Below are 24968 nucleotides of genomic sequence, written 5' to 3'. Positions count from 1 at the left end.
CAGCACAGAGCCCGACACAGGGCTGGAACTCACAAACCATGAGATCATGACCTGAGCCAAAGTCAGACGCTCAAACAACTGAGCCACCCAGATGCCCCATCTTTAATCTCTTTTAATCTAGAATAGTTCCGGGGCGCCTGGGTGGCGCAGTCGGTTAAGCGTCCGACTTCAGCCAGGTCATGATCTCACGGTCCGTGAGTTCGAGCCCCGCGTCGGGCTCTGGGCTGATGGCTCAGAGCCTGGAGCCTGTTTCCGATTCTGTGTCTCCCTCTCTCTCTGCCCCTCCCCCGTTCATGCTCTGTCTCTCTCTGTCCCAAAAATAAATAAACGTTGAAAGAAAAAAAAAAAAATTTAGAATAGTTCCATAGCTTTTCCTTGTCTTTCATGACACCTGACTTTAAAAAAAAAAATTTTTTTTTAATGTTTATTTACTTTTGAGAGAGAGACACAGAGAGCTGGGGAGAGGCAGAGAGGAGGGGAGACACAGAATCTGAAGCAGGCTCCAGGCTCTGAGCTGTCAGCACAGAGCCCGATGCAGGACTCAAACCCACAAACTGAGATCATGACCTGAGCTGAAGTCAGACGGTTAACCCAGTGAGCCACCCAGGCACCCCTGATATTCTTGGAGCATACAGACCATTTGTTTTAGAAGCTATCCTTCAATTTGTGTTTGTCTGATAATTTCCTCATGATAAGATTCTAATGATGCATTTTGGGCCAGAATCCTACTTAAGTGATATCGTGTGCTTCTCAGGGTATGGCATTTGGAGGCACGTGATGTCTGATGTCCGTTTGCCAGAATAGGTGATGTGAGTTTAAATAACCTGGTTAAGGGGTGCCTGGGTGGCGCAGTCGGTTAAGCGTCCGACTTCAGCCAGGTCACGATCTCGCGGTCCGTGAGTTCGAGCCCCGCGTCGGGCTCTGGGCTGATGGCTCGGAGCCTGGAGCCTGTTTCCGATTCTGTGTCTCCCTCTCTCTCTGCCCCTCCCCCGTTCGTGCTCTGTCTCTCTCTGTCCCAAAAATAAATAAAAAACGTTGAAAAAAAATTTTTTTAAATAACCTGGTTAAGATGTTGTCAGTGTCCATATTACATAGTTACTGTATTTCCTTTTGTAACTATTAGGGTAGGTGTTTTGAGACAGTTTAATAACTTGTTCCTCCTCAAACTCCTTTCCCTACGACACATAATCCAATTTAGCATCTATTGATGATTCTTACTCTAGTCTATTTTACTGTGATGGGATATTGGTGTTTTTAAAGGGGGCCAGCCAGTTGGTTTGCAAAATGTCTCCTTGTGACGTTTCTCATGATTAGATTCAGGTTATGTGTTTTGGGCAAGGATACCATATAGGTAATGTGTTTTTTTTTCAGTGTATCACATCAGGAGGCATATAGTGTTAGAAGTAGTATCACTGACATTTATGCTGGGATTCAGCAATCCCAACACAGAATTTTCTGCAGTACTTCTGCGTTTTCAGGCAGAACTCAATTAGGGAGCCTTCCTCTATCCACGTAGGCAGATATGCTTGAAAAAAAATGTATGTGTCAACAAATACTATAACTGAAATGACATTAGGTTTTTAATTATTTTTTATATTCCTTGGCATCCAATTTAGCAAGTATTTATTAAATGTTTGCAAAGAACAAGGACTGTGCTTCAATGGAAACGGAAGCATATCTAGGCCTCATAGAATCTGTGGTTGACTCAGAAACCGATGTGTTTTAACTTATACATAAATTCGAGGAACTGAACAAAAGCACCCTGAAGCCAGGAACTGAGACTGTCCATAGCACCTTGCACATTGCTTTGTAAGTCCCAGTAAATCTGTACTGAATTACTCAAGGACTCATTTAAAATCCATGGAGTCCTTTCCTTTTAAAAATTATCCGGTGACTGTAAACGCCAGGACAGGAACATCTGTTTCATTCACTCAGGCAACCCACAAGCCTGGGATTGTGCCTGGCACATAGTAAGTGCTCAGTAAATATTTGTTGACTGAATAATGTGAGGAAACTAATTTTGAAAGGAAAAGTTTTTTCATAAAGTAATGGGTTACACTCTAATGTCTTCTATGTAAACAATTCTGTGTATTGGGTTTTTCACCTAATAGGTTGTGTTAGCTTCTATAGTCCACAAACTTTTAGTTTTTTGACTTTGTTTTTCACTTTTTCAAGAAACCGTCAGAATTATTTGAACTTCAAGAAGATGAAGCACTCCGAAGGTACTCTTTCTTTACTTAGATGTGTCTGTATCTTGTTGCCCAGTAGGAGTCTTAAAACAAATCTGTCAGAGGTTGGTTTTGAAAAGACTTTTCTTCCTATAATTTGGGTCAGAGTCTCTGAGAAGAATCACTTCATTGATACATGGCCATGAATATGTACAACTATCTCCAGTGGAATAAACAACCAAGATCCAGAATTTCTGAACCTTCAGTGAGTCCCTACTGACGTTGAGGGTTCTTTAGCAGAGAATGCACCTCAAACAAAGGAGTATTCTTACTTGCTAGGCTAGGACTCTGGCCCCAGACCCCTATGTATTCTGTCCCCCACGTGAGCTGGGCTGGTTCAGGTATGGGCCACCAGCATTCCTTTCCCCTTCTAACCTAAGACTGAGACCAAGGAAGGCACGTTGGTTTCATCTAACATGCTAAATCTGATTGGTCATGGCTTGCTGACCATATCTGGGCCAAAATCTAAAAGGATATGGTAATCCATTAATGATGCTTGGCACAGGCACAGGAGAGGGAGTGGTGACATGCGTGCCAGCTTTTTGCCATTCCTGGTCTAGACCAAAAGTAGGTCAAGTCACTTGTGAAGCCTTACACCCTGCGTCCGCCCTGGATCTGATAGAGAGGATGTGAAAAGGCAAACCCAAGAGAAGAATTTCTCCTGGTTTGGGCAGAGGTGGCTTACCACCCCTTCTATGTCCTCTTTTCCTGTGGACCCCACCTTGTCCTTGCTTAGTCTTTGAAACACAGGGGTACCTTTGTCTAAGCAACAGGTAGATTCATCCTGCCGTGTCTAACTGAACCAGCCACGATGGAAAGCCTCACAGAGAAACGATTCAAAGAGAGAAAAAAAATCCCTAGGAGATCCCAAAGGGATACTTCATACTAATTTTGTAGCTTCCTGCCATTTCCCACTGAAAGCTCCACCCTCTCCTTTGCCTGGTACCCTGCCCACCCCATCCATCTTGCCCTTCTCTGGAGGGGGACCAGTCAGGCCTGAGTCTAGAGGTTGAATTGTGCCACTTAACAAGGTCCTGTGAACTAAAATAGAATTTTCCATGTGTAGGATCCAATGTACTTTGCAGCTATAGTTTGTATTAATTTCTTAAATAGAATTTAAATTATCAGAGATTGGCTGTTTTATAGATGAGAAGACTGGGGCCTGGCATTTATCGTATTTATTTTCTTTAGCTATGCCTGCAACTCAAGAAAAGCACAAGCATCCATTCAGGGGAAAAGCAAAAATGTTCTTGACCCATAATCCTTCAGGCCCATGTTTGGGATGTCTGGTAACTTTTTCCATGGACAGCAAAAGGTCTGTTGTTTGGGTAACCGATCACTAAATTAAAATCCAAATGTAATTTAAAATATTTTTTCTCCAGAGTCCTGTATCTCCTTCTGTCTCGCCCGATTGATTACAGCTCAAGAATGCTGTTCGTGTTTGCAACATCAGCGACAACTGTAAGCCCTGGACACAGAGTCTCAGCTTACCCTTTTCTTCCTGCGTATTTACCGTGCTTGATACCATTAGGGGATGGTTATGATAATGCTCACTTACACTTAAGTACTCAAAGTACTGCGTATTTTACTTGGTAATCAGGACTATAGTATCTGCAGGCTCTATTAGGTGCTAGCTTCCGTAACATCCTGTTTGGCAAACTGAACCAATTGACAGTTCCCACAGTTATCTGCATTTAAAGTTATTAACTCCTTGGTTGGACAACATTCCTAATACCAGGGGTCAAACCAACTGGTCTCAACGCCCTGCAGGACCTACTTCACCCTTTGCTTGTGCCTCCCTCCCTCCCTCCCCACTAAATGTTAGCTGCACTAAACTTTCCCTTTTCCCTAAAGGCAACACTACTTCTTTGGCCTTCAGGCTTTTGCCCGTGGAAATGTTCTGAGGCAGAAACGGAGAGAAAGAGCCAGGAGGCAAATAGGTCTTGGATAGAAGGAAGAAAAGAGGGAAATCTAAGATGCTTGATTATATGCCCTCAACAGCAAGGGGAGGGTTTCTTTCTTTCTTTCTTTTTCTTTCTTTCTTCCTTTCTTTCTTTCTTCCTTCCTTCCTTTCTTTCTTTCTTTCTTTCTTTCTTTCTTTCTTTCTTTCTTTCTTTCTTTCTTTCTTCCTCATATTAGTTTATCTGATAGTCATTGTTTCAAGTAAAAATGACGTTCCATTTAAAGTGGCTGCTTCAGCTCACAACTATTCATAAATCGTAAGACTGCAGTGTGCTTTACGTGTACTTCCCATTCGGTCACACACATTGATGAATACATTTTAATTAATTAATATGTTTTCAAGTGTGAACTCAACGTATTCAAGAGGTGAGGTTTCGTAAAACTAATTTTTACCGCTCTGTCGAGAACCTTGTTAAGTGGAAGTCACCTTTGGTTTTCAATACTGTGCATGCATGGCTGTGATGCACACCACAGCTGCCCCAGCAACAGCGTGTTCCTGTGATTAGTGCCAACACTTTCACCCACCAGTGCAAGTATGAACACAGCCTAAAGGCAAATAATATCTTTGTGATGCTGTGAAAGTAACTTTGACCCTTTCCCACCTATAAGAGTTTGAGGAATGTCCGCCAAGGGTCTGTGGACCATGCTTTGAGAACCACTGGCTCCCTAAGGGCAGAGATTGACTTTAATTTTTGTTTTTCACGATGCTTATGCTAGCTAAGTTGAAACTCATGTACCCAGCTGCAACATGCATGTGTCTCTGCAAACTTGCATTGGTTTTTCAGACGCTGGGTGTGCGCCAGTTAACTTTTGCCCACAGAGCTCGAGCTCTTCAGTGTCTCCTATATTTGGCCGACAAGGAAACTATAGAATCTCTCTTCAAAAAACCCATGCAAGAAGTGAAGTAAGTAGAAATTTTTAAATTGTATTAATAGGAAACAGATGGGTTCTTTGGAAATGTAACATTTAAACCCCTTAGTTTGTGAGAGTTCATTAGAATGCTATGCCTTGAGTGCCCTTGACCTTTTGGCAAAGGGGATGTAGGCCTCTGAGAACATCTTGTTTCCCTAGTTTTTTGAGGCATTTAGGAACTGAATGTTTTCTTGATCTTGCTCATATTGATTTATTTCTAATATTATATTCAGTGAATATATTTAGAAGCCTAAAAAATAGACATTTAAAAACAAACAGGCTTAATAATTGCCCTCTGGTGGCTTTTATCTTAAATGTAAATGTGGCCTGTAAGAATGATTCCCATAAATGCCTCTGTTTTCCAGATCTTATTTGAAATGTATAACTTTTCTGGCATCGTTTGAGACTTTGAATATCCCCATCACATATGAATTATTTTGCAACAGTCCTAAAGAAGGAATGATTAAGGGTCTATGGAAAAACCACAGCCATGAATCCATGGTATGTACATGGAGTTGTCTGAGGGTGGGGTCCCCATCTTCTCAGATACCCTTGTTTTCACTAAAATGCCTAAAACCAGAGAAATTCTTCATTCTTTAACAAATTTGCTGCTCTGAGACTGTTTCTACTTTCCTATCCTGACAGGTGACAGGCAACTTGTAGGATCCCCTTACCTCTGCCCCTTAAAGCCTAGGGCCTAATCTCCACCCACAAAGGGACACTTTCGTAATCCCTTCCCAAGGCCTGTGTGTCCTCATCCAGATGGGTAGGGACAGAGAGTGTCCCTATGTCAGGAGGGACGTCACTTCTCTTCTTCCTCATTGCCTGTGGGAATTTAGTCTCTGAGGCAGTTGGAGCCTAGGGCGTGAGGGTTATGAGGCCAACAGGCAAACTGATCTTGGATAGAAAAAAGACAGGGAAGCCCCAAGATGCTCTTTGAATCCATGACAGCAAGCAAGAAAGAGAATAATCTTAATCTTTTTTACTTTCATTAGAGAGATAGGAGGGCTTCACTGAAATTAGGCAATAGACACATCTAGATTATAAACATTTTGTGTGTGGCCACCCTACCTTTTCCAAAGGTGCTTTGATTTCCTGTTATCTTGAAGCAGTATGGGTTTTTGTTGTTTGTTTGTTTTTGAAGCAGTATGATTTTTTTTTTTAATGTCTCTTCTGCTTTAGGCAGTAAGGTTGGTGACTGAACTTTGTTTGGAGTACAAAATCTATGACCTGCAGCTTTGGAATGGACTCTTGCAGAAGCTTCTTGGCTTCAATATGGTGAGACTCAGTGCCCTAGACTGCAGTGTGTTAAAGCTTTCTCATAGCATCTCTTAAGCATTCTGCACTGATGCTTGTATCGAACAGATGTACGCTGCAAACATGGACTTGTTGGGTTCGTGCCAAACTTAACTTGGTGTTAGGCCAGAGGAAGTGCTAACTCAAAACTGACATAAATTTCGCTGGAAAGAAATGGAAGCTTCCCTGCCCTTTTTTGATATTTGTGATTTAGGAAGTGAATTTCTTTGGTTCTCATGGTGGATACATTTTACTGATACCTCTTTTGAAAATTTAAGAATCTGATATTTCACGTTGAAGCTTTCCATTTTAGTGATACTCAGAACTGTATTTTATTTTCACAGATCCCTTATCTAAGGAAAGTTTTAACCGCCATTTCTAGTATCCATTCGTTATGGCAGGTATGTAGTTTCCTAAAATAAATTGTATAGAACTTAATCTTTATACTTGACGGCCTGTGGCTGCTGGGTGCACTGGGTGAAGTCACCGGCTCAAGTGAAGAATGGACCTGATGTCTGGGCTGTGCAGTCACAGTGCAGAGCCTGCCTGGGATATTCTCTCTCTCTCTCTCTCTCTCTCTCTCTCACTCTCACTCTCACTCTCATTCTCACTCCCTCCCTCCCTCCCCTGCTCACATGCTCTCTCTGCATGTGTCTCTCTCTCAAAATAAATAAACTTAAAAAAAAAATGTATAAAAGAATGGACCTGGGGCGCCTGGGTGGCTCAATCAGTTAAGCCTCTCACTTCGGCTCATGATCTGCACTCTGTGAGTTCGAGCCCCACGTCGGGCTCTGTGCTGACAGCTCAGAGCCTGGAGCCTGCTTCAGATTCTGTGTCTCCTTCTCTCTCTGCCCCTCCGCCTCTCATGCTCTCTGTCTCTCTCTTGCTCTTTCTCTCTCTCTCTCTTTCTCCCTCTCTCTCTTTCTCCCTCTCTCTCTCAAAAATAAATAAACGTTAAAAAAATTTAAAAAAAGAACAGACCTGATGTCCTGTTAAAATGGTGCCAGGGGGCGCTGTGTGGCTCAGTTACTTAAACATCTGACTCTTGATTTCAGCTCAGGTCATGATCATGTGGTTCGTGAGTTCGAGCCCCTCATCAGGCTCTGCACTGACAGACCCTGCTTGGGATTCTCTCTCTCTCTCTCTCTCTCTCTCTCTCTGCCCCTCTGCTGCCCCCCCCCCCCAAATACATAGACATTTAAAAAATAAAATGGTGCTGGGACCCAGAATATTTAGTTCAGAGGTCACTTGAGGACATCACTTGCCCGTGTTCTCCAGGCCTCCTGAGCTGCATCTTCATTTATGCTCTCAAAACACTGGTTCTGCTGTAACACCTGCCATGATATAATTTGTTTTAAACATATATTCCTGCCCTTCTTGAACTTAGAAGATCTTTAAATCAGACACAATGACTTACTCATCTTTTCTAAATGTCACAAGTTGTATACCACATAATTGTTATAATATGTAATGTAGAAATATATCATCTATTCGTAGCTTAATAAATTAGAACAACATTGAAACATGCTGAGTAAAACTTGAAAATTCTCCTTTACCATTTCCCTTCAAAATTATCTCCCCAGAAGTAACTACTGTTTATAGTTTCTTATGTTTTCTTCTAGAACTTTCCTAGTAGCATATAAGTGTGGGGGGAGGGATATATACATTTTTGTACATGTACATGCAATCACATGCTAGATAAAGTGTTTTTTCCACATAACATTGGTGTTTTGGAGATAGTTCCATAGAGCTCAGAGACCCACCTTTTTTTTTTTTTTTTTTAATTTTTTAAAATTATTATTTATTTTGGGGAGAGCACAAGGTGGGGAGGGGCAGAGAGAAAGGGAGAGAGGATCTGAAGCAGCCTGTGCACTGACAGGCTGAGAGCAGTGAGCCCGATGGGGGATCGAACTCATGAACCGTGAGATCATGACCTGAGCTGAAGTCAGAAGCTCAACCAACTGAGCCACCCAGGTGCTCCCCTACCTTTATTTTCTCAATTGAGATGTAATTCCCTGTAAAACTTACCCTTTTATTTGTTTTTTAATATTTATTTATTTTGAGAGAGAACAAGTGTGTGAGCATAAGCAGGGTAAGGGCAGAGAGAGGGGGAAAGAGAGAATCTCAAGAGTCTCCATGCTGTCAGCACAGAGCCTGATACGGGGCTCGATCCCACGAACTGAGGTCATGACCTGAACAGAAATCAAGAGTCAAATGCTTAATCAACTGAGCCACCCAGGGGCCCCTAAAATGTACCCTTTTAAAGTGTACAGCTAAGGGGACCCTGGCTGGCTCAGTCAGAAGACCATGTGACTCTTGATCTCAGGGTTGTGAGTTCGAGCCTCACGTTGGGGGTAGAGATTACTTAAAAAAAAACCAAAAAAACCTTTCCCAAAAAAGTAAATAAAGTATATAATTAAGTGGTTTTTAGTATATTCACAATGTTATGCAACCATCACCACTATCTAATTCTAGAACATTTTCTTCACCCCGGAAGTATGCCCCATACCCATTAACAGTCACTCACTATTCTTCCCTCTCCTGCCCCTGGAAGTGTCTGTGCTGGACATGTCATATCAACAGAATCCTGCACCACGTGGCCTTCTGTTCTCCTTTTATTCGGTGTCATGTTTTTGGTTCATCTGCATGGGAGTGGGTGTCAGGGCCTCATTCCTTTTTACTGCTGACTCATGTGTACTGTGTGGACACACCTGTATTTTATTTGTCTATTCATCACTTGAAGGGTATTTGGGTTATTATGAATAATGGTGCCCCGTGAACATTTGTGTACAAGTTTTTATGTGGATGTGTGTTTTTCTCTCGAACATATGCTTAGGAGTGGAATTGTTGGATCTTATGAAACCTGTACATTTAGTCTTTTTGGTATCTCATGACTTTAAACTCTTTTTTTGTATGTGTTTGTTTATTTTTGAGAGAGAGAGAGAGAGAGACAGAGTGCGAGCAGAGGAGTGGCAGAGAGGGAGGGAGACACAGAATCCAAAGTAGGCTCCAGGCTCTGAGCTGTCAACACAGAGCCTGAGACAGGGCCCATGAACTTCAAGATCATGACCTGAGCCAAAGTTCGACGCTTAACCAACTGAGCCACTCAGGTGCCCCATGACTTTGAACTCTTAATTATTCTCCATAATATGGAGCAAAATATATCCTGAGTCATTTAACCCCTCTCCTATGAGTGGAAACGTATGTTGTTGCCTTATTCCTTTTTGAAATCCTTTCTCTTGTCTGGTTGCCCCTTTCCTGTGACTCTCACACAGCTTGTGGCACACAACAGTGTGAGTTTTGTTTTCTGACACTTTTTTCCCCACACAAAACCATAACAAATCAGCCAAGATTGTGTAGTAAGATCCTGAACTATACACTTATGAAGAGAATTATCTAAGGACCCCTGGCTGGCTTAATCAGTAGAGCATGTGACTCTTGATCTCAGAATCATGAGATCAAGTTTGAGCCCCACATTGGGTACAGAGTTTACTTTAAAAAAGAGAGAGAAGGAAAGAATATTATCCTAAAATCTAACCATCTTGAATAAGGAGATACCAATTTACATTTTTGGTCTTAGGATCCAGAACATATGCTCTAAGTATATAATTCTGTGACCGCAAAACCGAGAGACTGGCGCAAATCCTATAACATGCTTGTTTCCCCAGGTTCCCTACTTCAGCAAAGCTTGGCAGCGTGTGGTTCAGATACCCCTACTTTCAGGTATTTTTCTCTCCCCTGAAACATTGACAGTAGCGTTTTATAGCTGTGTGTGTGTGTGTGTGTGTGTGTGTACACATTATTGTTTCTTTTCAGCATCTTGTCCTCTGAGCCCCAGTCAGTTATCAGATTGTCGAGAGAGTCTCATCGCTGTTCTAGAGTAAGTAAAATAATTGTTTTCCTACCCCCTCAAAATCATATGTGTTGTTTATGAAATTTCTTTTTAATAAACCTCTTTAAATGAGTAACTCATTTTTCTTGAGAAGTTAAACATACCACTTGTTTTTAAAATAAAATATCTCTCTTATTTTCACAACGTCTGCTTTCCACATGCAGTGCAACTCGTAAACTGATACTCGATAAGCATTTCCTAAAATTAGTTTTAATGTACATCAGGAGTATTTTTATCACTACCTGAAATCATGAAGTGTTGTCTCACAGATTTTGAGTCTTCTGAGAATGTGTCTTTAAGCATGTGTGGGCCCCAGACATGATCATAGCGGCAGTCAGTGCTCTGTGTTCCAGTGGGTGGGATATTTTGTTCCACGAAGAAGACTCAAGTTACTCATTACTAAGTGTATGTGATGCACTGGCACTGTAATGTTTAAAATCATTGAAAGCACAATCAGGTAACAGTTGTGGAAAGCTGGAGGACTCAACATAATATCGTGAATCTGACAAATTACTAATAAATTCATGTGCTCTCTTGAAGATGCCCAGTTTCAGATGATCTCGACATGATTGCGGTCGCCAGGCAATATGTCCAGTTAGAGCTTCCGGCTTTTGCACTAGCCTGTCTGATGCTCATGCCTCACTCGGAAAAAAGACATCAGCAAATTAAGGTATCTCGCAAATTATTCCTCTGGGCCTGCCAGAGGGACAGAAAATCTCCCACTGCTTGTGCCCCCACAAAAGGGGTGGTGTTTTCTTTTTACCAGACTTGCAAAGGAGGAGTTCATCAGCCTGAGGGGTGTGGGAGGTTTGTATGCAGGTTTAGCAGGAGGTGAGCCTAAAAGATCAAGGTCCATCCAAGGGATGCCTTAAGAGGGGTTTGGGGGGCGCCTGGGTGGCACAGTCGGTTAAGCGTCCGACTTCAGCCAGGTCACGATCTCGCGATCCGTGGGTTCGAGCCCCGCGTCAGGCTCTGGGCTGATGGCTCAGAGCCTGGAGCCTGTTTCCGATTCTGTGTCTCTCTCTCTCTCTGCCCCTCCCCCGTTCATGCTCTGTCTCTCTCTGTCCCAAAAATAAATAAACGTTGAAAAAAAAAAATTAAAAAAAAAAAAAAAAAGAGGGGTTTGGACCTTGTTCTTTATCAGTGAGGAACTGTCAGGTTTCCTGGAAAAGTAAAGTAAAATGTTCAGGCACCGTTTTGGAGGGAACAATCCTTGGGCTTGGTGGGGGAGAGAGGAGGCAGGAGCAGAAGTGTGGGAAGCTGTTGCACTTGCCTGGACCAGCCTGTGAATGGGCAGGGAAGGCTCGAGGGGATATGTGCTGTAAGTGGGGTGGTGGCAGTGAGAATGAGCCAAATAGAGCAGCTTCACTTAGTGATTGGATGTGGGAGATAAGAGAGGGAATTGTCAGGTTTGTGTGTGGGTGTCTGACAAAGGGACGGACCCATGAACATTCTGAGGACAGAACTTTTAAAACGAACTCATTCCCTTTACAATACAGAACAAATAGAACAAAGCACTTGGGAATGTTTTGCAGTATTTCCCCAAAGTTAGTTTAGCCAGTAGATAAAGATCTATATAAATGAACATGCATATTTTTTATCTGTCATTTGGTCTGTTCACTCCATTTTCTCACAGCCATCTGTGCTTGCCTTGGACTTCGGGGGTTTTTTGACTATTCATAAACTCATCCATTAATGCTTTTCAAAATTTTAGTATTTAAATAGAGTCCTTTCAGCACTTAGAATGACAAAAATGCTTGTTAAACAGCCCTTGTTGTCACAATAGGTATTTGTAAAATGTCTTTTTCCTTATTTCTTTAATTTTTTGTTATATGATAGAGTTGTTTTTTTCCTATAATAGAAATGGCTAAAGATATTCCAAATTTAAAAATGAAAACCTTTTAGATTTGACAGAAATTAGTAGTAATAATACTTTTCCACTGTGTTTGATTTTTTTTTCCTGTAGAATTTTCTGGGCTCGTGCAATCCTCAGATCATTTTACAGCAATTAGAAGAGCATATGAATACTGGCCAATTGGCAGGATTTTCACATCAAGTAAGAGGCAATTTCATCTCCTTTTGCCATGAAAACTTTTATATTAGAAGGTAATAATTTTCCCTAAATCAAAAGTAGGCTGAATACTACTATCTCTGCCTATTTGGTAATATATAAAATTATTTTGCTTTTATTAAAACCTTAATAAAATTTTAAAAGGTAGAGACCTCATCTGTCTTATTTGCTGCTGTGCTCAGTGAAAAATCTGTAGCCTTAAATGCTTGTTGTTGTAAGCAGACTTCATGGGTGTTGTAAGCACCCAAAGTGCTTCAGAGCAATTACTTCTTATTGATTTAATCTGTTACTGAAATGGGCCAAAACAGATCCCCTTCCCCACCCCCTTAAAAAAAGAGACTTAGTCACAACACAGTGCTAATTTAACTTCTGATAGTAAGGAATTTGGGGGTATTGAGTAAGAACTTGGAATTGCACACATTTTTAATTTAATGATACCTATCATTCTATAGATTAGAAACCTGATTCTGAATAATATCATAAGTAAGAAGGAGTTTGGGATTTTGGCAAAGACAAAATACTTTCAAGTGTTGAAATTGCATATGATGAATTCCAACAACATCACTGAGCTGGTAAACTATTTGGCAAATGAGTTAAGGTAAGTTAATTAACAAACAAACAAAAACAACTTACTGTAGAGTTTCCTTAAAATTTATCTTTATTTTGGAGGAAAATATCAAATAATTGTACAACTATTTGGTTGTAATGAAAGGCTCTGAATATTAAGCTATAGCATTACCACATATGCCCAGAGGTTAGTTGTCTTGTAACCGAGTCCCTTAGAACATGAACTTGGAATCAGACAATCAAGAAACTTTCCAAACCCCCAAAATAGGTATCTCACAGTCCTGCTCTAAAACTCGAGTTACAACTTTATTCCTTAGACATTTGCTCAGAGAATTACTGGCTTTTATGTGACCTAATTTTTGCTAAGCTTGATTGTCTAATTTTCTGGCAGCCACAAGTTTGGAAATAAGCTTTCTGGGATAGGATTGGGAATAGATTTGGAACGCGAAAAGGAGAAGAGAGAAATGGCTGACACTAAGGAAGGGAAACCCTGTCAGGATAGAAGTCTTTCCTGGTCCCTACATTTAGTCTAACCGTGCTGGCCACTTGGGACATATCTCTCTCTCATTACCAAGCCTTGGATTTCTTTCTGTTTGCTTACCACTTGTGATCCAACCATAGCTACACACACATATATAGGCTACACGTAATTCAAGTATGCAATATGATAAATTTGGACATACATGTACCCGTGAAGCCATCGCCACAGTCAAGATAGCAAACATATTTATCATGCCCGAGGATTTCCTCCTGATGCTCTTTTTCTTTCTGATTCCATAGTTTAGATGAAGCTTCAGTGTTTATAACTGAATATTCAAAACATTGTGGGAAGCCTGTACCACCAGACGCCGCTCCCTGTGAAATTCTGAAGGTAAAGCTGGCCCACCGTTACTCAGGTTCTGACGTGACACCATTTATATCACTAGGGTCTTGACATTGACCCAACTTGTTCTTGTGTCCTGGAGATAAATGTATTTTTATGCGTTAACTATGTATATTTTTATATTTTGCTTTTTGTTTGAGGGGCTCTTAGCCCAGAAATCAAGAGGCCCTGGTTCTACTCTCTGCAGCAGTGTGGTCTCCAGCCATTCACTGACCCTCTGCAGGCTTTAGTTTTCACATCTGGACTGCGTGGTCTCCTGGGTGCTTTCCAGCATTATGATTCCTCATAAAGTCTTATTTTTCATATCAAAGCAAGTGAAAAACTAAATTTCAAAAAGTACTGATTAATTTTATCCTTGGGCATTAATTTCTTTTAATTCTCCTTTTTTTTTTCTTTTTTTCAACGTTTATTTATTTTTGGGACAGAGAGAGACAGAGCATGAACGGGGGAGGGGCAGAGAGAGAGGGAGACACAGAATCGGAAACAGGCTCCAGGCTCTGAGCCATCAGCCCAGAGCCCGACACGGGGCTCGAACTCACGGACCGCAAGATCGTGACCTGGCTGATGTCGGACGCTTAACCGACTGCGCCACCCAGGCGCCCCTTAATTCTCCTTTTTAATTACCAAAGACATATGTATTTTCACCATAGAAAAAACAAATTTGCAAGAGCCAAAAAACAAAAACAAAAAACCTTAATCTCTTGAAATCTCACTACACAGAAATAGGTTTACTGTTTAACATTTTAGTATACGTCCTTCCAAATGTTTTCATATATAAAATATGCATGTAAATCACTCTTACTCCTATTCTGAACTTAAATATAAGATAAGGGGCTCCTGGGGGCACCTGGGTGGCTCAGGTCGACTTTGGCTCAGGTCACGATCTCATGGTCCGTGAGTTCGAGCCCCGCGTCGGCCTCTGTGCTGACAGCTCGGAACCTGGAGCCTGCTTCCGATTCTGTGTCTCCCTCTCTCTGACCCTCCCCCCTTCATGCTCTGTCTCTCTGTGTCTCAAAAATAAATAAACGTTAAAAAAAATTTAAAAGGGGCGCCTGGGTGGCGCAGTCGGTTAAGCGTCCGACTTCAGCCAGGTCACGATCTCGCGGTCCGTGAGTTCGAGCCCCGCGTCGGGCTCTGGGCTGATGGCTCAGAGCCTGGAGCCTGTTTCCGATTCTGTGTCTCCCTCTCTCTCTGCCCCTCCCCTGTTCATGCTTTGTCTCTCTCTGTCCCAAAAATAAATAAACGTTGAAAAAAAAAAAAAAATTTAAAAAAAAAAAGGGGGGGGCTCCTGGGTGGCTCAGTCGGTTGAGCGTCTGACTTTGGCTCAGGTCATGATCTCACGGTTCGTGGGTTAGAGCCCTGCATTGGGCTCTGTGCTGACAGCTCAGAGCCTGGAGCCTGGTTTGGATTCTGTGTCTCCCTCCCTCCCTCTCTCTCTCTGCCCCTCCCCTGCTCGAGCTCTGTCTCTCTTTCAAAAATAAATAAACATTAAAAAAAAATAATTATATATATATATGATACAATTTTTTACTTTTTTTTTTTTTTTTTTTTTTGAGAAAGAGAGAGAGCACGAGTGGGGGCAAAGGAGAGAGAGAGAATCCCAAGCAGACTCCATGCTCAGCACAGAGCCAGATGTGGGGCTTGATCCTACAACCCTGGAATCATGACCTGAGTTGGACGCTCAACTGACTGAGCCACCCAGGTGCCCCTAAAGATTTTATTTTTGAGTAATCTCTATACCCAGAGTAGGGCTTGAACTCACAACCCTGAGACCAAGAGTCACATGCTCCACCGACTGAACCAGCCAGGTGCCCCTAAAATTTTTTAATCATGTTTAAGTAATTGTGGGTTTTTTCCCCTCCTTTGGTCCAGATCAGGCATGTTAAAATAAGCCTGCGTTTTGTTAACTTTCATTAATAACTTCCTTTGGTCACTTCCAATCTGTTGTGATCAATGGCATAGGTTACCTTTTTAAATGTTTTTTCTTTTTTTCAAAAAAAGTTTTTTAATGTTTATTTATTTGGGGGGGGGGAGGGGCAGAGAGAGAGAGGGAGACACAGAATCTGAAGCAGGCTCCAGACTGTGAGCTCTCAGCCCAGAGTCCAACGCAGGGCTTAAACTCACAAACTGTAAGATCGTGACCCGAGCCAAAGTCAGACGCTTAACCAACTCAGTCACCCGGGTGCCCCTAGGTTACCTTTTTTTAAAAGGGAGATTATTGATTTAGGAGGCAAATCTTTGGCCCTTAAAATAGATCTGTTTTTTTCTAGTCCAGCTGTCTAAATGCCAAATAACTTTATGTGTAAAGTTGTAACCTTTACGGGGCGCCTGGGTGGCGCAGTCGGTTAAGCGTCTGGCTTCAGCCAGGTCACGATCTCACGGACCGTGAGTTTGAGCCCCGCGTCAGGCTCTGGGCTGATGGCTCGGAGCCTGGAGCCTGTTTCCGATTCTGTGTCTCCCTCTCTCTCTGTCCCTCCCCCGTTCATGCTCTGTCTCTCTCTGTCCCAAAAATAAATAAAAACGTTGAAAAAAAATTAAAAAAAAAAAAAAAGTTGTAACCTTTACACATGTAGCAATACAGTTAAGTCATAAATTTTATAGTTTATGTTTTCTATTGAAAAAACTAAATGGCATTAATAAAAATGCTTCTGTGTTTCTTCCCATTTAGATGTTTCTTGGTGGATCATAGCCGATCAACCTCTTTTAAGAAGAACAAAGGGGACTTTGGAGTCTACTATTAACTAATCATATTTATTAGGGTTTTAAAGTTGTGCCGTCAATGTGTTATAATTTGTCAAATGTTGACCAACAAGTAACAACTGAGGCGCTTCATAGTAGTTTGATTATTATCTTGTAAAGAACTCGTGTCTTGAGTTAATCAATCTTCTTTACCAGTTACTTGTATAACTTGTAGAGACCATCAGTCTTTTGCACCCCACAGGAAGGAAACTAAATGCACAAGTATCTTGCTCCGGCCACAAGAGAAACAACTATTTATATCCTATTTCTTCATATACAAATAAGAATAAGAATAACGTCACTCTTTCTAATGAATTCTAGTTAAACATGTATCTAAGTTTTGCCGCAGAGCGTATCAGGCCAGCCAGAAAAACAGAAACCACTCTAGGTATTTCAGGCAGAGAAGAATTGGACGGCAGGAATTGGTTACAAAGGTGTTAGAAGGACTGAAAAGCAAAGGGGAGAGCGAGGGGCCGCTGGAGAGGCGGAAGGGGAAAGAGCTGTTAGCTGACGCAAGGAGGTGGCTGCTGCGCCTTCCACTTCACCGCCGCGGCCTCCAGTGGCCCTCGGTCACCCTCAGCGATTGCTGCCGCTTCCAGGCCACCACCGAAAGAGAAAAGAAACAACTCCTTTTTCTCTGTCCAACCTTCTAATTCTCCTGCCAGTGCCAAGAATGACAGAACCAAACCGGAACCCATCTGGCCAGGTGTCTGGGAAAGCCGGCTGTAGGCTGTCAGCGCCAGCAGTACAGAGGCTGGCCTGCGGGGGCAGTGTGGAGCTGAAAGCCAGCAGCCGCCACCCAGCGTGCAGAAAAGGTCATCACAACTCTTATTCTGTCTCTGTAGTCTTTTTCTATTTGTGTGTATAAATTGAATTTCATAAATCAGAATGAGTTTGCCTTTGTTTTTCCAGTTGAGAACAACCTTATTTCTGGGGTGCCTGGGTTGCTCAGTCGGTTAAGCATCCGACTTCGGCTCAGGTATGAAATCATGACCAGTCGTGGGTTTGAGCCCCATGTTGGGCTCTGTGCTGACACCTCTGAGCCTGTTTTGGATTCTGTGTCTCCCTCTCTCTCTGTCCCTCCCCTGCTTGCTCACTCTGTCTCTCTTTCTCTCTCAAAAATAAACATTAAAAATTTTTTAATGAGGGGCGCCTGGGTGGCGCAGTCGGTTAAGCGTCCGACTTCAGCCAGGTCACGATCTCGCGGTCCGTGAGTTCGAGCCCCGCGTCGGGCTCTGGACTGATGGCTCAGAGCCTGAAGCCTGTTTCTGATTCTGTGTCTCCCTCTCTCTCTGCCCCTCCCCCGTTCATGCTCTGTCTCTCTCTGTCCCAAAAATAAATAAAAAACGTTGAAAAAAAAATTAAAAAAAAAAAAAAGATTAAAAAAAAATTTTTTTTTAATGAGAAGAAAAAAATATTTTCTATACATTATAGTCAAGGTATCATAGATTAAAAACTTGGGTTTTGGGGTAAAAATAGTCTAGATTCGAATCCTGGCTCTGTCACATACTAGCTGTGTGATACTGGACAAGTTATAGAACTTCTCAAAGCCTTAGTTCCCTTATTTGTAAAACCTCCTAAGGAGGTGTAAATGGGCCTCTACTTACTCTATTCTGGACATTTAGACCACACCAGTATTTTTCATAAAACTTCTTCCATATTTGGAGTTATTTCCTTAAGATACATTCCCAGGAACAGATTGACCACATCAAAGGGAATGAAGAAGATCTTAAAAGCTCTAAATGTACGTTGCCAACCTGCATGCGTTTCAAAAGTTTTTGTTTTCTTTCCAAGATTTTATTTAAATTCAAGTTAGTTAACATATGGTGTAGTATTGGTTTCAGGAGTAGAATTTAGTGATTCATCACTTACATATAACACCCAGTGCTCATCCCAACAAGTGCCCTCCTTAATACCCTTCACCTGTTTAGCCCACCCCCCCACCCACTTCCCCTCAAAAGATCTTTTTCACAAACTCCTGTCCCTACCAGCAAGAGGCATGTCTGCTTTATTTCTTCCCAACATGGACCAATCTGACTTTTAAAAACTTTTGGCTAATATGATAGGTGAAAATAATATCTCACTACTTACATCTGTATTTCTTTGATATTTATGTAATTGAACCTTAAGAAAACCCTCTGGCTGCACCTGAAAGCAGAACCTGGAATGGTCTTGAGCATAAATGTGCAAGGAATGGAAGGGGTCAAGTGGTGGCACCAGAAGGTAACAAATGGAAAACGACTCTGCATGCCTGATGGATTCACACTGAGCTGAAGGATTCTTTCCCAATCTCAACACTGGTTTCATTGTTCAGAATAAAGTCCTGACATGCAAAGGGTTAGCTTTAGGTGTACCAGAGAAGTAATTTTTTAAAACATAAAATATATTTAAATTTACTTTTTTAAGTTTATTTGAAGTTCAAATATACAGTTAGCCAGGATCCTTGTTACATTTATTATATTTTCATTAGCCTTGATTGTTTTCCATTCTTGTCTCCATACAGCCATTCTCCATACTGTTTATCCCTAAAACAAGCCAGATCTTGACTTTGCCCTGCCTCACACTTTTCACTGGCTTCCAGTTCCACTTTAGCACAAGACCCAAGTTGCCAACTGAGGCACACAGGCATCTTTGTTCAAATTAGAAACAGAATCCATTCTGGGAGAACGGATTATAAAGGGCTCTCCTTTTGGTAGATCGACTGCAAAAAGGCAGTCCCTGGAGACAGTCACATTTGTAGGAAGCACTGGATTGAAAGCTGGATTTCAGTTACAACTCCATGCTACCTGCCCATCCATATGGTGGCTTACAAGGTCCTACATGATTTAGTCCCCATCCACCTTTCCAGCCTCCGTACCTACCACTTTCTCTTTTCACCAGCCTTCCCCGACAGCCCAACTCAAGTTGCCTCCCTGCTGACCCCCACGTCAGTCACTAGCTGTTGCAAGCGCCTTCTCAATACAATCCAAAGCTGTCATGGCGTGTTTATTGATTGTCTCACTACTCATGTTGTCCCCAAACCCTAGAACAGCATCTCATGTAATAGGCTCTTAAAAATTTATATATATATATACATATACATAAATACATAAATATATATATACATAAATATATATATATTTATATACATATATAGGGGGGCACCTGGGTGACTCAGTTGGTTAAGCATCCAACTCTTGATTTCAGCTCAGGTCGTGATCTCATGGTTCATGAGTTTGAGCCCCACATTGGGCTCTGTGCTGACAGTGCAGAGCCTACTTGGGATTCTCTCCCCCTCTTTCTCTCTGTCCCTCCCCTGCTCGCGCTCTGTCAAAATAAACAAAAAATTTTTTTAAATACGTGTGAAATAAATTAGCCTTAGCTACCCATTTTCAGGGTAAAATTCCTTCTTTGAATGTGTCATGATCATGTGAACACATGACAGCACCTCATTACAAAGGGGGAAGTTAGCAACAACTGAGTAAAGGCCCTACTGTATTTAATTCTCATGACTCAAGCCCATTCTTTCACCATCTCCTGCCTTGAATGAGGTGGCTTAATTTTCATTACTTTGACAACTTGGAGTAGAGAATTTTATTAGTGGATTGCTTTCCTTCCACTGCCTTCTTGATAGAAAACCTGGACTGACAAAACATAGAATATTCAGTCTTCCTTCTACTGTGTTTGCTGGGGCTCAGATTTGAAACCTGTTTGCAGTGTTTATGTTAATACATTGGATCCCTTGAAACGAGTCTAAATGTGAACTCAAAACAGCTAAGTCTTACCATAAACTCTACAAAAGATTAGAGAAGGATGATGTGGTGGTGGTGGTATTTTCTGGCACTCTACATATTTGAAAATAACCATAAAATAAGAGATGTGTTTCTAGACCAGCCGAAGCTGAATGTTTTCTAAATGGAAAAAAAATTTTCAAGAGCTGTTCATTTTGAATTCTTCCAACAGTCGTTGGTCTCAAGAATGTGGCCTCTCTGGGGCGCCTGGGTGGCGCAGTCGGTTAAGCGGCCGACCTCAGCCAGGTCACGATCTCGCGGTCCGTGAGTTCGAGCCCCGCGTCGGGCTCTGGGCTGATGGCTCAGAGCCTGGAGCCTGTTTCTGATTCTGTGTCTCCCTCTCTCTCTGCCCCTCCCCCGTTCATGCTCTGTCTCTCTCTGTCCCAAAAAAATAAATAAACATTTAAAAAAAATTTTTTTAAAAGAATGTGGCCTCTCAACTGACTTTCCCTTGGTAACTAGTATAGCTTTTTTTTTTAATTAATTAAAAAAAGTTTTTTAATGTTTATTTTGGAGAGACAGAGACAGAGACAGAGAGAAAGCACAAGCAGGGGAGGGGCAGAGAGAGAGGGAGACACAGAATCCAAAGCAGGCTCCAGGCTCTGAGCTGAGCTGTCAACACAGAACTGGATGCAGGGCTTGAACCCATGAACTGTGAGATCATAACCTGAGCCAAGGTCAGATGCTTAATTGAGCCATCCAGGCTCCCATTCATATATATATATATATGTGTGTGTGTGTGTGTGTGTGTGTGTATACACATATATGTATATATACACTTTTTTTTTTTTTTAAGTTTATTTTGAGAGAGAGGGAGTGAGCGAGGGCGGGGTAGAGAGCTTGGGAGAGAGAATCCCAAGCAGGCTCTGCACTGTCAGCACAGAGCCCAAATGGGGGCTCAAACCCACAAAGCCACGAGATGGTGACCTGAGCCAAAACCAAGAGCCAGACACTTAGCCGACTGAGCCACCCAGGCGCCCCTTAAATAAATATTTTTAAAATACAATAAAATTAAATTGAAGAGTCTTAACCAAGCATATTCAACATTTAGTTCAATTGTTCATAAATGTGCTATATGGAAGTAAGAATTCTGCATAGTAATGGATTAGTGGGTCACCTTTTCTCAGAAGTTACATGCTTTTGGTTTAATCTGGATTGCTGGTGAGGATTTTTCTATATTTTCATTTTCTGGGCTTGGAGGAGGAAAAGCAAAATTGACAGGATGAAAAAATATAAGTGATGAGGGTCCTAAGGAAGAGGAGATCTTTGGAGTGAAGGAAAAAAGACCCCGAAGGATGAAAGCCAGAAACCAAGCCATCCTCTTGCCAAGTTTTCTTTTTTTTTTTTTAATTTTTTTTTCAACGTTTTTTATTTATTTTTGGGACAGAGAGAGACAGAGCATGAACGGGGGAGGGGCAGAGAGAGAGGGAGACACAGAATCGGAAACAGGCTCCAGGCTCTGAGCCGTCAGCCCAGAGCCCGACGCGGGGCTCGAACTCACGGACCGTGAGATCGTGACCTGGCTGAAGTCGGACGCTTAACAGACTGCGCCACCCAGGCGCCCCTTGCCAAGTTTTCTAATGTTCGCGTCCTTTGTGAGGTCTCTTGAAAGGCAAGGTAAAAAAACCGTTTCTCCCCAGTTTGCCCCCAATGTCTCTTGCTTTCCAGGGCTGCTGTAACAAATTACCATTAACTGAGAGTCTTAAAATGACAGGAATTTGGGGCACCTGGCTGATTCAGTCCTAGAGCCTGTGACTCTTGATCTCGGGGTTGTGAGTTTCAGCTTTATGTTGGGCTAGGAGCCTACTTAAACCCAGGAAGGGGCGCCTGGGTGGTTCAGTTGGTTAAGCGTCTGACTTGGGCTCAGGGCATGATCTCGTGGTTGTGAATTTGAGCCCCATGTCGGGCTCTGTGCTTGTAATGCCCGAGGTCGCAAAACCCCCCACAAGAGACCACCAGAGTCATAAGTCAAAGCCAAGCGGCAAGGGTCGTTTATTGCAGGTTCGAACCTGGACCTCCGCGCACTCGTTGCCGGTGACGCTAAGAGGCCCCGATCAGGGTTGGTACAGCGTTTTTGTAGACAGAGACAAATAGCATAGGGGAGGTTTCAGATTATGAGGGGCCTGATTAGTTGATTTTAAAGTAAGGACATTTGTTGTTCTCTGATTGGGCGTCCTTTGTCCTTTGGCAGGAAGGCTTTGTCCGTTACTTGTGGCGGGAGAAAAAGGGGGAAGGGGGAAGGGGAGGAATGTGTTAAGCAAGCAAGATTACAGAAGCGAGAAAATGCTGGTTAGTAAGTATTTTTATAATCTTAGGGTATAGCAAACTAAGTCTAGAAAAATTTAACGGTGCTCACATCAAACAATAGGCAAGACATACAAAATTTTAAATTCGTTCTCTACATGCTGACAGCCCAGAGTCTGGAGTCTGCTTCAGATTCCGCGTCTCCCTCTCTCTGCCCCTACGCTGCTCACACGCTGTCTCTCAAAAATAAATAAACATTAAACAACAACAACAACAACAACCAGGAATTTATTCTCTCACAGTTCTGGAGGCCAAAAGTCTAAAATCAAGGCATCAGCAGGGCTGTGCTCCCTCCAAAGGCTCTAAGGGAAAATCTTTCCTTGTCTCTTCTGGCTTCTGGTGGCTCCAGATGTCCTTGGTTGGTGGCCATCTCACTCCAGCCTCTGCCTCCATCATCACATGGCTTCCTCCATGTGTCTCTGTATGTCCTTTTCTGTCTCTTATAAGGACACTTGTCATTGGATTCAGGACCCACCCTAACCCTGTGTGATCTCATCTTAATCTTTACCCTAATTATATATGCAGAGACACTATTCCAGATGTCATGAATCTTGGAGTGGACACTGTTCAACCCACTACAAGCTTGTTCCTCAAAGTCTGCTTCTGCCTTTGGGTGAAGTATATTCTCCTTTAAATGACAGTGAGCTCTCTACCTAGCTATTGATCAGAAACAATCATCTTATAATAGTAAATTAACATATAGAAAAGTACAGAAATCATAATGGGATCTGCACAAAGTCTACATACCCATGTAAGAAGCACCCAAATCAAGACACAGAACATTCCCCCTATAGATTAGGAGCCATATCCTCTCCTTTTTTCCATAAAATTTAAGGAGAATTTTTAATTGTGGTAAATGCACATAACAAAATTTACCATCTTAACCATTTGTAAGTAAACAGTTTGGTGGCATTAAGTACATTAACATTGCAGAGTAACCACTGATGTGGAGAACTATGGCAAAAGAAATGTGCATAAAATCAAATCTAACAACCTGTAGCCCACTGACAAATACTTTTGGCAGGTAGAGTGTGACATTCCTCAAAGAACTCAGAACTGCCTTAAAGTTAATGCTTTGCTAGAGGCAAAAAGTAACCTTAGCCTGATGTTAGCTGGACATCCAGGATCTCGTAAGTCTTCTTTAACTATAAAAATCCCTTTGGAAACTTCCTTTATCTCTACCCCCCAAGATGTATGTTAGCAATCACCCATCAAACATATGGCCCACTGATATACATCTGAAGAGTCTCATTGATGTGGGGAACTGAGGGAGAGAGAAGGAAATGTAGATAAAATTAAATTTCCTTCTAACCTGCAGCCTATTGACAAATATTTGAGGCAGGCTGAGTGTCTTAATGTTAATGCTTTGCTAGAGGGAAAAACAACCTTAGTTTGACAATAGCTAGGCTTCTGGGATCTTGTGAGCCTTCTTCGTTAGCATGTGAAAGTCCTTCTGGAAACTTCCCTTTGTCTTTACCTCCCCCAACTCCAGAGTATGTAAAGGTCACTCCTCACAATACTGGGGCAGCTCTTCCTGTCTATGGGTCCGGTCCCCATGCTTTAATAAAATCTCCTTTTTGCACCAAAGACAGCTCAAGAATTCTTTCTTGGCCATCGGCTCTGAACCGCACCACCTCAAACCACATCATGATGACTAAGGTTTTACTAGACAGTAGTAAATGACATTATCTTAACAGCAGCTAGCCCCTCAAGGTCCTGGAAAACTTGCTTCCAAATTCCTTAGAGACTTACACTCTCCCTAACCCCCACTAACTAAAAAGTATATGATCAGTCATCCCTCACAACCCTAGTGCAGCTTTGTCTGCCCTTGGTTCCTGTTCCCGTGCTTTAATAAAACCATCATTTTTGCACCAAAGATGTCTCGAGAATTCTTTCTTGACCGTTTGGTCCTAGACTCCAACATTTCACATCAGGAGCCACCACTTTACTTTTTCTGTTTCAGTCAATTTGACTACACGAGGGACTTCATATAAGTGCAGTCATACTCTACGTGTCCTTTTGTGACTGGCTTCTTTGACTCAGCACAATGTCCTCCAGGCTCATCCATGTTGGGGCAGGTGTCAGAATCTCCTTCCTTTTTAGGGCTGAACAATACAGGAACCATATTCTTTTGAAAGGTGGTCACAACCTCCTTTGGATTTCTATGACTAAATCTTTCCTTATTTTCACCCCTGATTCTAATTAATCAACAATGCATGTTTCTTTAGCCTTTTCCTCCTTGATTACAGATTTTGGGTTTTCATTTTATCCCACCAGGTCTACAGGAAAGCTAAGGAATCAACAGGTTTCAAAAGTGGGTAAGAGTAGCCAGAAGGGCAATTCT

The 24968-nt window shown here is 42.1% G+C and overlaps 1 protein-coding gene across 1 annotated transcript in view; it reads left to right on the top strand.

Moving 5' to 3' along the window:
- KNTC1 (kinetochore associated 1) overlaps positions 1-17439 on the top strand; it is a 76962-nt gene extending 59523 nt beyond the window's left edge. Inside the window, exons 52-64 of the mRNA XM_025933242.2 lie at positions 2176-2222; positions 3611-3689; positions 4976-5094; positions 5468-5603; positions 6285-6380; positions 6743-6799; positions 10067-10121; positions 10215-10278; positions 10831-10960; positions 12257-12346; positions 12814-12959; positions 13709-13799; positions 16480-17439. Of these exons, the coding sequence (XP_025789027.1) occupies positions 2176-2222; positions 3611-3689; positions 4976-5094; positions 5468-5603; positions 6285-6380; positions 6743-6799; positions 10067-10121; positions 10215-10278; positions 10831-10960; positions 12257-12346; positions 12814-12959; positions 13709-13799; positions 16480-16500 (1131 nt within the window). The 3' untranslated portion in view covers positions 16501-17439. The remainder of the gene's footprint in view (positions 1-2175; positions 2223-3610; positions 3690-4975; positions 5095-5467; positions 5604-6284; positions 6381-6742; positions 6800-10066; positions 10122-10214; positions 10279-10830; positions 10961-12256; positions 12347-12813; positions 12960-13708; positions 13800-16479) is intronic.
- Positions 17440-24968: the final 7529 nt, after the last annotated feature.

The sequence above is a fragment of the Puma concolor genome, chromosome D3 (genome assembly GCF_028749965.1).
Source record: "Puma concolor isolate L17-30 chromosome D3, mPumCon1.1.hap2, whole genome shotgun sequence".
NCBI classification, from domain to species: Eukaryota; Metazoa; Chordata; class Mammalia; order Carnivora; family Felidae; genus Puma; species Puma concolor.
This window is presented reverse-complemented; position numbering and strand designations above follow the sequence as displayed.